The sequence below is a fragment of the Branchiostoma belcheri genome, unplaced genomic scaffold (genome assembly GCF_001625305.1).
Source record: "Branchiostoma belcheri isolate BF01 breed outbred unplaced genomic scaffold, Haploidv18h27 scaffold18, whole genome shotgun sequence".
Classification (NCBI taxonomy): domain Eukaryota; kingdom Metazoa; phylum Chordata; class Leptocardii; order Amphioxiformes; family Branchiostomatidae; genus Branchiostoma; species Branchiostoma belcheri.
The window spans coordinates 2763214-2777622 of record NW_017803268.1 but is presented as its reverse complement, the minus strand read 5'-3'; the positions used below and the strand labels follow the sequence as shown (position 1 = coordinate 2777622).

At 39.7% G+C, this 14409-nt stretch overlaps 1 protein-coding gene across 1 annotated transcript in view; it reads right to left on the bottom strand.

Annotated features, from left to right (window-relative positions):
• LOC109467447 (transmembrane and TPR repeat-containing protein 2-like) overlaps positions 1-11935 on the bottom strand; it is a 50366-nt gene extending 38431 nt beyond the window's left edge. The window contains exon 1 of the mRNA XM_019765431.1: positions 11742-11935. Within this exon, the coding sequence (XP_019620990.1) occupies positions 11742-11824 (83 nt within the window). The 5' untranslated portion in view covers positions 11825-11935. The remainder of the gene's footprint in view (positions 1-11741) is intronic.
• Positions 11936-14409: the final 2474 nt, after the last annotated feature.

The following is a 14409-nucleotide window of genomic DNA, read 5'->3' as shown; positions in this document are numbered from 1 at the left end:
AAATGGGGGGGGGGGCGTGGCGCTACCTAAAATTCTGCTGCGCTACCTAGTTTTTGCCCTATAGGTAGCACACTGTGCTACTTTGCTCAAAAAAGTATTTCGAACACTGCGTTAATCAACAGTCCATACCGAACCAACCGTCAGTAGCCATCAAACCGGCATACAAACATATTACGCACATAACTTTCATACTACACACAAACAAATAACCTAAACCAATAGAAAAAAAAAAACCCGGAGGTTTGAAATCTACGATTTCCCTTGTTTGTAACTGCAATTAGCCCTCGGGCAAGTATTTGCAATAAACTTTCTTTCATAACCTTGTGCTAGGCCCCAAGCACTGAACAGTAAACCTTACTTAAGCTAACTACACAAAATGAAAAATCAATTATGAGACTTTCAGCTAAGTGTCTGTCAACATGCTCTTCAAGTGGACGTTATTCCAAGTACCTGTTACTGAGTAACCTCTCTTATTCAACGAAGACAAAGAAATATGTAGCTATACAAACCACCATTCCCCTTAAAGGCCTCTAGTGCAATTTCAAGGAAGAAAAAATTAGAAATATTCTTAAGAAGGCAATATGTATGATATTGACACATACTTTCCCATATTAGCACATTTGAATCAGAATTTCATATTTTGCACACTTAAAACTCTGCAGAAACAAGCCCCAAGATGAGTCAGTCCTTATTTTTTGGGTGGCACCCCAAAAATCAGCCCAGGATCCTACAGTACTGTTAACAGGTCTACATCACAATTTCAGCATTTTTGCTCCATGGATGTATACATTGGGATGGTGTTGTTTCAACTTACTATGTAGGTAAGTGACTAGAGTATACAGATACTGTATTGACTCCTGGTTTCCAAGCCCTAAAAACTGCATTAAAAAAGTTTTAAAAAAAAGGACCGGTGCAATGGCCAAGTGGGTAGAGTGTTCGCCTTGCATTCGGTAGGTCGTGAGTTCGATCCCCGGCCGAGTCATACCAAAGACTTTAAAAATGGTACATACTGCTTTCTCTGCTTAGCACTCAGCTAAAAACTGCATTGGGCACCTTTTAAATTTTCACACAAGTCTTACACTTTCCCCCTATCGTGAAAAATTAACCTACCCTGAGCCACCCTGGATATAACCTATGCCCCTCCACCTATGCCACGGCCCAGTGATAAAGTAAATGGGGAAGTGAATTGTGCGGCAGTATTCCCTCTCCTTCTATTACCTGTCAGTGTGTTTTACAGACAGTCATGGCTCCTTGGCTACCTGTCTGCACTCCTTTCACACTCATCTGTACTACATGTGCTCAGACTTTAGCCTGGGAGCCAGTCATTTTTGTGGTAGCGAGTGCAAGAAGCCCTGCCTCAAAAGGGATGGCACCCAGGCTACTCAGAAATGTTTGGTCCAACTTCAGGGCTCGAAATTCATTTTTGGGAATAGGTGCACTGGTGCACCCAACCTGAAAAATTAGGTGCACACAATTTTTGGGGGTGCACCATATAAAACAAAACCTACTTATCAATCTTACTGCTCCTCTTCTAAGCTTGAATCTGAAATAGGAGCTAACTTAAAAATCTTACACAAGTACTACCTCAAAGATTTTATTATTTTTCTGACCCTAAGATGTCAAGAATATCCTGTATACTATTATACATTTAAATATTAATATGTACAAAAATACCTACAAAAATATTGAAAAAAATTGGTTGCACAGGTCCAATTTTGGGTGCACAAAGGTGCACACGCACCCAGTATTTCAAGCCCTGAACTTGCATATCTAGCGGGGAGAATTTATGGATAGAGCTGGTTTATTTTTTTTTTACGATAGAAAGAGACTTGTGAGAAAAGAGACTTGTTCTGGAAAAATCTGAGCACACTTGTGCAAACTAAAATTACACATAGAAAAGCCATATTTTGTCAACTTTAAAATTTCCATTTTACCACACAATTAGAAACAATGATATACATGACTGACTAAGTACAAATCCTAAAAACACTCCTTAAAAATTCAGACCTTTAGTAGGCTTTACAACACAAGAGATATGGATCTTTCTTAGGCTACCAAATCCTTCTTAGTTCTTAAGATTTATCGTAACAAGAACCACTCAGAACATGCCATCAGGTGTACGATTTACTTAGAGGGCCATGCACAACACCCGAGACTTGTCCTTGTATGAAATCAAGGACATTATATCCGGATATAATGTCCTTGACGTAACTAAAGCAAAAATTACACTAGTAAGGGCGTGAGGAAAAACTATACAAGAAGATTGGACAGCAAAAACTGTTACAAATTTAGAACAAATTTAAATTTGGATAAAAATGAATTATCAAGTACCTGTAGCAACATTTCAACACACAAATATGATTTTGTCTCTTGAAAGTTCTATTTTTCCCAAAGGAATGCTTGCTTGCGTCAGGTAGCCAACCGAGGATTAAATTAGCCCTAAGCCACTGGACTCTAACCCAGCACTGTCCTATATCTATCTGTGTGTTTAGAAAGATGCCATTCAATTGTCCTTCCTATAATCTCTTTATTCACCCCTGACCTGTTCAGGTCAACAGTTTGGTGACCTCTGCCCTAAGACGGATTAAGGAGGATTCAGTAAGGCTGGTAAGGAGTTAATCTTAGGAGACACCAGTCTTTGGGTGAAGAAAAGGATCCTTTCAAGAAACGCAGGTTACCGTGTGGCACTAAAGGTTATGGCCTTTGTGCTGGAAGTAATACAACACATGTGCAATTTCTAATAAACATTTCAGACTTACTGAACATTGGAAAAGCCTGAGGTCTTGACTTCACTTGTTTTTGATGTCTTTTTAGGCATTTGTCATACTTTTATCATACTTTTTGTACTGGTATATCTTTTTTACACAAGCCTAACGATAGCGCCTTTGGTTAGTAAATAATAACTGCAGTGGCATTCTGCCTGGCCAATTTGATGCCGTATTTGGAGCCACCAAAAAATTTGCTTGGAGATTTTCAAGCTCAAAATCTGGCAAACATTTCCAAGATATTGGCACTATACCATAACTTCCAGACATCAATATTGTGAAGATTTATCTAAAAAATCAGCAATGTCTGAGCCAGTAAACTATCATAACAAGTTACATATCAACTGCACTTTATAAAAATGTTGGTGTAACAACAGAGAGCCCTGTGGGGAGGGCGTACATAGATTATACTTGTTGATAAGACAAGACTAGCTTATAAAGTGACCTTTACACTCATGAGTTTGAACAATGTTCATGTACGTGTCCTTTTGACTTTTGACCCACTAAGATGCTTGACCTTGACTTTCTAAAATGCTTGTTGCAACTCTTTAAACAATGTTCTTGTAGCTGTCCTTGTTTAAAGTCTGTTATCTCACTAGATATGGTCTTGGGGTTACAAACAACAATTTTATGGGGGCCTGCATGGGGGGTCCCGACGATGCTCTACGCTAAATTTTGAGAGCTGGCTACGTATTACGCTGAATTCAGGAAACCTCACGATTACGCTTTACGATAAATTCCAAGTGGCTACAACGCATTACGTAGAATTAAAATGGCAAATACGCTCTACGCAAAATGTGCCAATTACGCTCTAGGTTGAATTAGAACGGTCCGTCTACGCTCTACGTAGAGTTAAAACGGCTAATTACGCTCTACGGAAAAGGGCATGTGGGCCCCCTTTTAACCCTCCAAGTAAATCTGCACACATCATGATTACAGACTGATCTGACAGCTTTGACAATTCCAGGGTTAAAGGCAAGACCCCTTTAAATTTCATTCCCTTTCTACAAAAACAAGCTACATGATGAGTCCCTTTATTTTTTGGTACCACCCATAAATATAGCTAGAACCAGCCTACGGTACGAAATAAGCAACCGTTTTCCATCAGCGACGTTGCATTTTTGACACAGACATCAGACATGCAATCAGCAATGGTATAAAAAGACCAGAAAACTGACACTGTAAATCCAGTTCTACTTCCCAGAAATTGCTTTGGGTCAGCCTTTAAAGCCATCCAATGCATTTCAGGGCGGCAGAACTGCAGAAACAAGCCCCAAGATTAGTCCTTTACTTTTTTGGTGGTACCCTAAAAATCAATCCAGGTCCTCCCAGTAACAGTTTTCCGTCAGAATTTGGGGCATTCAGTTTGTTCATGAATGTCGATGTAATACCTTGGGACAGTGGTGTTTTAACTTAGAGTGTAGAGAAGTGACTAGAATATTGACTTTGAAAAATCTGGTTTCCAAGCCCTAAAAACTGCACGGGGTGCCTTTAACACACTCAGACACAGGTCAGTTCTAGTAGCCTCTGTGTTATCAGTTGATCTTGTCCTTACTGTTGACAAAGCTCTCAGGAGTATCCCCCACCCTTCACCTTCACAAACCTGGGTCACATACCAGAGTTTCCGACTGGCAGCCCCCTTGCAAATCAACCAACCGCCTGAGAAACTTTCCCAGCTCTTCGAACTTTCCTGCCCCGACTCCCAAAACTATTCCCAGAACCTTGAACCTTACCCTGATCCATAGCTCACTATCAATTACCCAGGGTGTATCAGTAGCTGAGTATGACCACCTTTGTCCGGGGTGACCTCACCTTTACTCCATAATCGCTCAGTTGGGAAGTTCTAAGGCAAGCTTAAGGGGTTCTGTGTTTCTTCTAAAGTAATTACAACAAACCGTTCTGAGACCAACCAAGGATTTCCTTTAAAACAGGGGTCTATCGCAAATGTTGCTTTGACCCTTGATCTGTTTAGAACAACTAACTGTAAGTTCTTACCAGTACAGTACCGCAACTACCGCCCCTCCCATCCCCCCAAGGGGACAGTATTTCTATTGCCTAGCTTTTGACAAAAAACAGACCCACTTGAAAGGTCCTCAAGTGGCCTTGGACATGCCCTGACTACAAATTACCTACCATCACCCCAGTGGTAACAGCATGATGCAAAAAACAAACCCAAATCGTGACTAGCTAGTTTGTCACAGAGAAATCATAGGTGTATTTTCCAAGAGCAACAAATATGAAAAATTTCGAAGGTGCACCTCTGAATGTGTGATGTTGCCCTAGATGCTCTCTATGGCATAAATTTTGTCAAATACTGTAATTCCCGATTTTTTTACGGTACTGTTATGTTCAAGAGTTGTTTTCAATGTCACTTCTGTACCGTGAACTTATCATTACAGTTAACAAATAATTTTTGGACTTTCTTTTTCCTGCACCTGTCGTCACTACATAGTTCTGTGAACATGTCCACTTTTCTCAGGCCGTGAAATTTTGCTACCGTGTACATAAAGTGAATTACAGTAAAAGTATGATTACACTTTCATCTGCCCTAAAATACCAAGAAAGACCTTCTATAAAAGGAACGTACTCGTGATCAAATTCAAACATCAGGAAAAAATCAGCATAAAACTTCACTTTCCCAAAACATTTTTCAATGCATAGATCACAGTTCATAAGGTGCCCCATAACGAATCGCCTTCCTGTTTCGAATTTAAAACCAATCATATCAAGTTTACCACAAGTATGCTTTGACAAATTCTCCACTTTAACCTTCTAATAGGCTTCGAATGTTTGGCTTAAACCGTGCTAAGACAATTATCTTTATCTGAAAATGATTTTCTGGATTACTACCCTGCAATTTCAGGGCAGCAAAATTGGAAATAATCTTTGTGATATTGACACATACTGCTTCACATTAGCACATTTGAGTCAGCATTCCATACCTTCGGCATTTTAAAACAGCAGAAACAAGCCCCAAGACGAGTCCTTTATTTTCTGGGTGGTACCCTAAAAATCAGCCCAGGGCCCTTCCAGTAACCATTTTCCATCAGAATTTTGGGAATTTTTGCTCCCAGATGGTCAATATACATTGGGACAGTGTGGTTTCAACTCAGTATGTAGATAAATGACTAGAATATTGGCTTTGAAAAATTGGGTTTCCAGGCCCTAAAAACTGCATTGGATGACTTTAAGGAGTGCATAATATGTAGATCACTCAGAAAATATGGAGAGAGACCTTGGATGCCAGACATGTGGGAGATTGCTGCTATGGCAATGCTTGCTGAATGGATTACAAATGTTCCCAGGGATGCAGATGAAGTTAAACATAGCCGTTCGACACAACAACGCACAGTATTATCAGCACTAACCACCTGGTAGCACACCTGCAGAGGTGCTATTATTACTCGGGTAGACTTCACTTTAAGGCAGCATGAATCCTTGAGAGACTGTGTCCCACATGTCATGAAAATATGGAAGATGAATTCTATTTTGTGATGACTTGTCCTTACTTACAGCTACAAGCTAAAATACAGATTACAAGAATTCCTCAGGACTTTCCCCAAGCAATGAAGCAAGGGTGCTCCCCCTCTCCCCAAAATTCTATAGCACCTCTCCCAAAATGCTCGAATTCAGGGTTTTCTCTTAGTATTTTCATGAAAATTCGCTAATATTCCTTCAACCGATTAGGGAGCATCTCTTCCCTAAAAATTACTGGGGAGAGCCCTGATTCCTGTACTAGTATTTGGTTCCAAATCCAAAATTGCCCCAAATCTTACCATTTGTACCATTTGTCTTTTAGCCTGGTACCATCCAGATTTTGCTACTCTACGCTACAAAAAAATCTTTTCTTGTGTAGCACTAAGCAGAGCAAAATCCAGATGATACCCAGGCTACTTCTGATTAAACATTCAGAAAAATCCATTCTGTATTATTTGTCTGTCCTTTCCAAAGAGAAACACAAAGTTACAAACAGAAGAAAACAAAAAAAAGGCAGACGCCAGACCAACACACCAATTTGTCTAGGCAAAGAGTCTGGCATATACTATAGGAAATCAAGTCTAGGTGAAGTGGGTATATCATTTGTCAAACCAAAAGCGTGTCTGACATATGGTATAAAATATAAAAACCACCTGTTCTTTTTTAAATTTTCCATTCAAGGAGGCTGGTCTCTCTAACCTCTTTGGTCCATCTAAAATCACAGGGGTACAAAAAAGACCAGGTTCTTTTACCAGGATACGTGCCTTGTGCCTGGAATGGCTTCAATTTGCTCCAATTTTTCAAAGAAATAAGTCACTTAGGCCAGGTTACAAAAATCTCTTTGTTCTTGATTTTGATGAAGTCTCCAAAAAGGCTGGGAAAGTGTAAACATACTGTTACATAGACCCCCCAGTTTCAGGTACTTCAAACAACGGAATTAATCCAATTACTATGTAATGCCAAACAGTCTTTGTTTCAGCTTCAGCTATGGTGGATTACCTTTAAAGAAATTAACAACTGTATCATGAATATCATTCATAGAATTTCATACATTTACAAATTAAAGTTTTTATTTTGAAAATAAGTACATATCATACAGTTGATTTACATTCCCAATCTTTCTTGTTTCTTTTTTTTTCAGTCCCGAAACCACAATATTTTAAACTGAACTGCGAGATATCCTTTTCCAGAAAAGACATGGCCTTCTAAGAATACAGTAAAGATCAAGGTAACCTTTTGCAAAATGACGAGAACTAACCCATGCCGAAGTCCCATATATCCTATAATGGGTCTGACATTTCCAGCCCTACTTTGAGTGATACAAAGTGGAAAGCTTTACAGAGAGGGCTACCCTTCTGTAGTGTATGTTCGCAAATCCACTCAATGTGCACAAGGAAGGAGGTTTTTAGTGAAAAAATATCCTTGAACAAGCCTGAAGCTGCTTCACAACATTTCAAGGCTTTCCTCATATCATATTTTTCCTCAACACATTTTTGTCTTCATTTTATACTTGAAGCCTTTGAAATAGCCCCAAAAAACAAGCTAACTTAGGAATCCTTTACTTCTTGGTGCTACCACTACCAGTAAATACATGTATCTAGAACCAGCCTACGTTCTAAAAATATCAAATGTTTTTCCATCTGCAATATTGCATTTTTCCTCAGAGATATTAGTATGCTATGGGATATGGTTGATTCAATTCTTTACATTGAACAATAACCAAAAATTGACTTTGAAAATGCAGTTTCACTGCTCCCAAAATTGCTCTGGGTACATATAAGACCCCAGTTGTAATCTTTAAACCACTCATACAATATTGCATAATTGTGTAAGTCAATTGTTCACTTCAGTGCTAATGAGGTCTTGTCTTTCTTTTGACAAGTAGCTTGACTACAAAAGCTGGACTAAAAAGGGCTACAATTTAGTAAAAAGAAATTGGCCTTATCTCCAAGCAGATCCTAGGGTGGCAAAAGACTAGGATCTACTTGGAGATTAGGAAACAACTACTGAAAACATACTGGTCATTTTCATGGAAGGAAAGAGGAAAGAGAGGCAGTCTTGGTTTTGAAAGAAAAAAAATAAAAGTTTTAACTCTAGCTCTGCAACCATGATACATTGTTATGATTTAGGAGAGTCAACTTTAAGAGAAATTCCACAAAGAAAATAAACGACATTACATATTTTCATATGTGACTTATTTAGTCATAAATATAGAGAGTTATTGTCTACTATCTATATGAAAAATCATAGAAGCCTATTAAATTCCCCTTTAAAAAGTCAAGTGCTTTAACTTATTTGCCATAAATGTCTTGGGGCTTCTTTACGAGTTTTCATGTGCCTTCTTGGTGCGTATTTCTTTCTGATGCTTGTAAATTATGTTTCAGACTACAAAGCATTTCTGTCCCAAAGCAAGCAAATTATTCAACATTAAACTTTCTACTTGGACTGATTTACAACCTTACTAACTTCAATTAACTTGTTTTTTTACTCCCACATAAATAACAAAAGGGTGAGGTGAGAAATAGCAGAAAAATAGGACCAAAAACATGTGTCAAAAAAATTGTCTGCCAAACAATTAGACGACTTCACACATCTTTGCCAACTCGTAAACCGGAATGATCAAAGGAGTACCTACCCCATAATTTTGACATACTTCACGACTAGATGTGACACAATATATTATACAGAGAGAGACGAGAAGGTTATAATGAAATGTAGAAAGACTGGTTCTCTTCATATGTCGGCATCGGTGAAAGAAGCTATCTCTCCAAAATATCAACAAGTCAACAATCTAACCACTAGTTTAAGGATCTGGGTCTGAACCTCTAAAATTGCATACTAGCCCGGGGCTATTATGATAGAACTCTACACTTTTGTAGCATTCGCGGGTGCTCGCATTTTCTGGAAGTCTAGCATTTCCTTCCTTGCCAGGCCATATAATTTGCAAGTTCCATTGCAATACTTTGCATAAGACAGTGCATAGCAGATATTTGAAAGATAAAGCTCTTTGTGTCTGCTTCTCATGCATGGTAACAATACCTTTCCCAAATGACCACTTCTGACCATCTTGTGCTTTCATATGGTAAAAAGATTGCCTCTTTAGTCTTTTTCCTAGGGTGAACACAATATAAAGTGACCCAAAGTAGTGACAATTGGCCGAGTATCAGGGGTGGCTAAGTGAAATGGACACCCCATTGAAATGCAGCGGCCCGCAGGACAACAGTAAACATGCGAACAGAAAGGCAGTTGGGGACGTCTTTGTACCGTTCTTGTTATCCTTTAAGTCGTATCAAAAAGCGTAACAGCAGCACACGGCGCAGATGAAATCGTAGACCACGTTGCTTCTATCATTTTGCGGTCGGTCAATGGGTCGCGTACATGTGGCTCTCTATCCACCATTGACCTTGCGAATCCGGTTATCCTATCGCTTTACGCTACGCCATTTGCTACAAATATTGAGAAAATTATCCACCCCTAATTCAACTCTGAGCTTTTGTACTCTCTTACAAGGTGTGGCTCGAATGTCCCAAGTATCAAAGTCAAAGGATGGCGCCGAAGTTTGTTGTATTTGCCATTCAATCTATTCCCGCCATTTGCGGAGAAAGCAACGACGGCCAAAATCTGTTGGGTATACAGAACCGTTTAGGGGGGGAGTTTGGTGTTTGTCTCACGTTTTTTTGAAAAGCAGTGAAAGGGGTGTGTTGGCATTGCAGGCTTTTGTCCGGCCAGACCAAACAGGCTTGAAAGGGAACAGTTTGCCCAGTGCACATATTTGTCTCAGACACCTCTTCATGACAAAACTTCATCATTAACTGATCAGTGACTGATACAGCCTACCAAGATCCACACTGCTTACTGCAAAAACAAATGAATTAGGGAAAAGAAATTTCTTCTTTTTTTTTAAGGAGACTCAGAGGGCATATTTTGAGCTTGAACATTTACTGGTGAAAAAAAATCTCATTGCTCACTGCAAAAATAAGATTCACACATACAAATTGTGTTGAGGTGAAATCCAAACTGTCATCTTCTAGAATGTGGAATGAAATAATGAGTAAAATGAAGAACTATATTAAAAGTTGGCAATTATCAAATGTTTCATATGAAGGCTTTTCTTAAAGACTTGAACAGCTAAGTGTAAAATGGTATATAGAGTGATCTATGATATTTCTAACCTCTGTATCCCTCTCAATGTCATTTATTTTCCAACTCTACAACCTTTGCAGTAATGTTTGTCTTTCTTATTAGCACATTTTTGGCTTACTGATCCACGGAAGAATGTTTGTTTTACAACAGGTATGGTGCTTAGGACTTTTCCCTCAGTTTGAGCGAAGGGTTAGCTACCCACCTGCAGTCTATGGTATAACAGCTATGACAGGCGTATGCTGGCAGGAGCAAACATTCCAACTCTATCTATTTGTCGAGCAAATCCCGAGGAATGAACTTATCCCTAAAGAAAGCCGACTTTCGCCTTTTTAGCCTTGCAGATTGTGGTTCTTTTCTCCGCCTTTTGAATTCGACTTATTCACATGCAAAGTTGAAGAGAAAGCGTGAAAAAACGGAAAGAAAGGCGGGGCATGACCGCTGAAAAACTGGAGACGGATTTTCGTCTGAAGTGGGGAAGAAAAGACCCAGGGCTTGATTTTTTTTCTTTGGTTGTATTTTTTTTCCTCGGTTGATTTCAAAAAGAAAGAGAAATCTACTCAAGATAATCTGTTGTAATATCTACTCTTGGTTTTCGGGTGCTAGTGCAACGGTAACGCACACAAGAAGAAGAAATTAAGAGCTAACGTATTTTTAAAAAATCAAAATTGTAAGCAAAAATAAGATTGGTAAAAAAATTGCCTAAAATTTACATGTTAACCAAAAAAATCCAGAATGTTGACAGTTTTGAAGATGTGAGTTTCCGCATGAAGTTTTTATCGGGACCTACCGGGGAGGCGTGATAAAACATGCGGGACAGGGGAGCAGCAACACCCGACACCAGAAGGAAAACACACCGGTACCCCGAGTGGGTACGGACAGCTCCTCATTTGCACAACAAACCCTGACCATCCCGGACAAAATATGCCAATTCCTACCTTGTCATCTATCAATGTAGGACGTTTATGCGATCTATAATTCTGTGTAAAGCCTAAGAAACGATCTGAACGCCGGGGTGTCGACTGGGGCTTCGGTTCGACGTCGCAAATTTTCGCCAACCTCCCGACTGATAAAAGAGCGATACCGCGCAACTTCGTAACACGTTTCCCGGTTGAATACTGAACAAGCATAGCTGTTCCTCGCCCCAAAGACCCCACTTCCAACACCTGTACATATCATGGCCACTAAATCCCCTAATACCATTGACCTATACACTTACTCGAGCTAATTTGAAGTCCTTGAGGCTCTTGAATGGGACCATAGTGTACCATAACCGCTAGCGTAGTTTAGGGAGCCCAACTTCCGCGGTGTGGGTCTAGCACCTTCCCGTAAAAACTAGGGCGAACCCACGGCTCTTACCTGTCGTCGTAAGCGAAGTCAGCGTCCCAGGTGTTGTGGTAGAGCACCAGGGCGAGCAGAGCGGTGGCTAGCTCGGGTACCATGGCGGGGGGAGGCGGCAGGCCCGAGCGTGCGGCCCGTACCGTACATGTAGCGCGCCTTGCAGCACGACTGACCCGCGGCGGCTTCTCCCATTGATCTAGGGGTCAGGTTGCGCGCCCGCCACGGCGCATGCTCCGCACAATCTCCCATGCAAATATACTGAGAGACGCACAGTGGTTTCCTAGTCTCCACCAGACTCTTTTGCAGGCTGTATAAATAGTAGTAATCGGCCTAAAAAGGGCATATAAAAGGCCAGAGGTGTTTCCCGGCCATCGAGGGTCAATTGGACAATTGTATGCCTTTTTAGGCTGATTTCTACGATTTATACAGCCTGCAAAAGGAGGCTGGTGGAGGCTATGGCTTTTGAGACAACCGTCGCGTGTAGCCTCTACCAGGCTTCGGGAGGCGCCCGTCTTTTTCGGTTCCTGCCTTTCCAGTCAGAACTAAAATTTGTTGGAACTATGATTTATTTTAATCTATAAAATAAAAAGAGTTTTAAGCATAGAAAGTAAGAAATAATTGCAATCCAAGCATACATATTTTGCGTCAAATGCGCGTAAAAACAGTCACTCAAGCAACTGGCCATGGATATGATTTTGGAAATCATATTTCAAAATTTATTTCCAAAATCACATCCAGTTGCTTGAGTAACTGTTTTTGGCGTATCTTATTACCTGGATGTCTAACCTTCACCGACATTCCTAGTCAAATGGCCTACAAATTGCAAACAGATGAATGCGTTTATGAATAAAGGTTAGACATGCAGTCAAAACTACATTATACTAGTAATTCATACTAACCTTACCTTAGACCTTAGATCCTCCCGCAACCTTAGATCCTCCCGCAATTCATACTAAGGAACCTAGTTTATTATACAAAACAAACTGAATACAGGGCTCTGAAGAGTCAAACGTTGCAGATAGTTGAGGAGGTTTATTGAGGAAAAGCTCTCCTTTAGCTGCCCACCCGAGGGTGGCAACTATTCTTCCAGGAGAGGGTACATACATGTAAGACATAACAACACATCACGTACAATTATATATACATTTACATTACATTACATAGTATTTTAAAAGAAAACAAGTGTGTAACATCGTATAGTATCTGCTATCTTTCATCAGTGACTGAGAATGTCCGTCTGAGAATATCAAAATGAGACTCAGTCACTGAATCTGATGACAGATAATGGATGCTATCTCAGAAACATCTGGGTCTTCAGACACTTTGTCTTATTGTCACTTAAATTGTTGTCGTTGACTTATTTTTCTCTATAATGTAAACGAATGCGTTAAAAGACTGGGGGACGTGAACTATGATTTTATGCCAATTTTTTGTCAAACAAGACCAAGAAGTTGAATTGAGAACAACAATTTAAAAACACTGTACTTCCTTCTTCATACCCCTTTCTTATTGTTAAACCAAGAAGCTTCTACTGTTCAACGTTTAAACATTCACACATAATTATATACGCTTAACTGTAGTTGGTCCTTGAAGATTGGTAGAAAATCAGAAAGAAGCCTATAAATATATGCACTGATATAAAGGAAGATTGGACTTGCTAAGTTCAGTTCAGTTGTTTCGGACTTGCTAAAAGTAAGGTGAAAAATAAAAAAAGGCTCTTCTCATTTGGGATCGTGTTTAACGTTACCAAATAAACAAAGGAGAAGAATCGCCCTTCCGTAAGGTCTTAACATTGCGTTAACCTTTTAGCTAAAGTAAATAAACACCGATAAAATACATAACGCAATCCGACAATCACGCATGCAAATCCGGCTAAGATCCGGGTATTAACCCGGCTATTTCTCGATTCAGAGGTATGCCCTAGCCTCCGTAGCAGACTTATAGAACTGGGGGTTTGGTGGTTTTCGGCTGTTTTCTGATTAGCCCAATTCTAAAAAAACGGGGGTAATTCAACCAGTCCGGCTATGTTGTCTATATGAAATCAGAAAACAGCACATAAAAGCTACCAAAGTCCCCGAAGACCCCCCAAACCCCCCAGTTTTTGGCATGCTATGGAGGCTAGGTATGCCCAGGAAAAATATCACAAGATCTCTTAGAAATGTATGTCTTTCGAAAGCAAAGTTAACCGTAAACAGTTAGGTTTTGTTGACAAAACGTTACTTTGGAAGATATTTAATCTCCTCAACACAAACTCGGAAGGAAACAAAACTGAGGCCGTGAATACAACCCTATGTCAATTGTTGAATGCATTTCGCCAACGGCTTGTTCTTGATATATTTGTACTAATATTTTCTATTTACGACTGCAAATAGATCTGACATTCTGTTTGGTATTAATATTATGAGTTTACAGGGTCATTATGTAACATTTTTGCACCGAAAAATCTTTGTATGATTGTAATTTACTTCCACTTCCAACATATGCATATTTGTGATATTAACAATATTAATTCCAATTTCTAACATGGTTACCAATAAAACAGCCCACACGAGGCGCACTCAGTTTGTGGCACCACCCTTAACTACCAGAACGTTGAAATTTTCTGACTTGCTATGATGGGATTATAATTAGATTAATGTCTAGAATTTTAACCAGTAGGTTAAAGATGAAGCAGCTATCCAGAGAA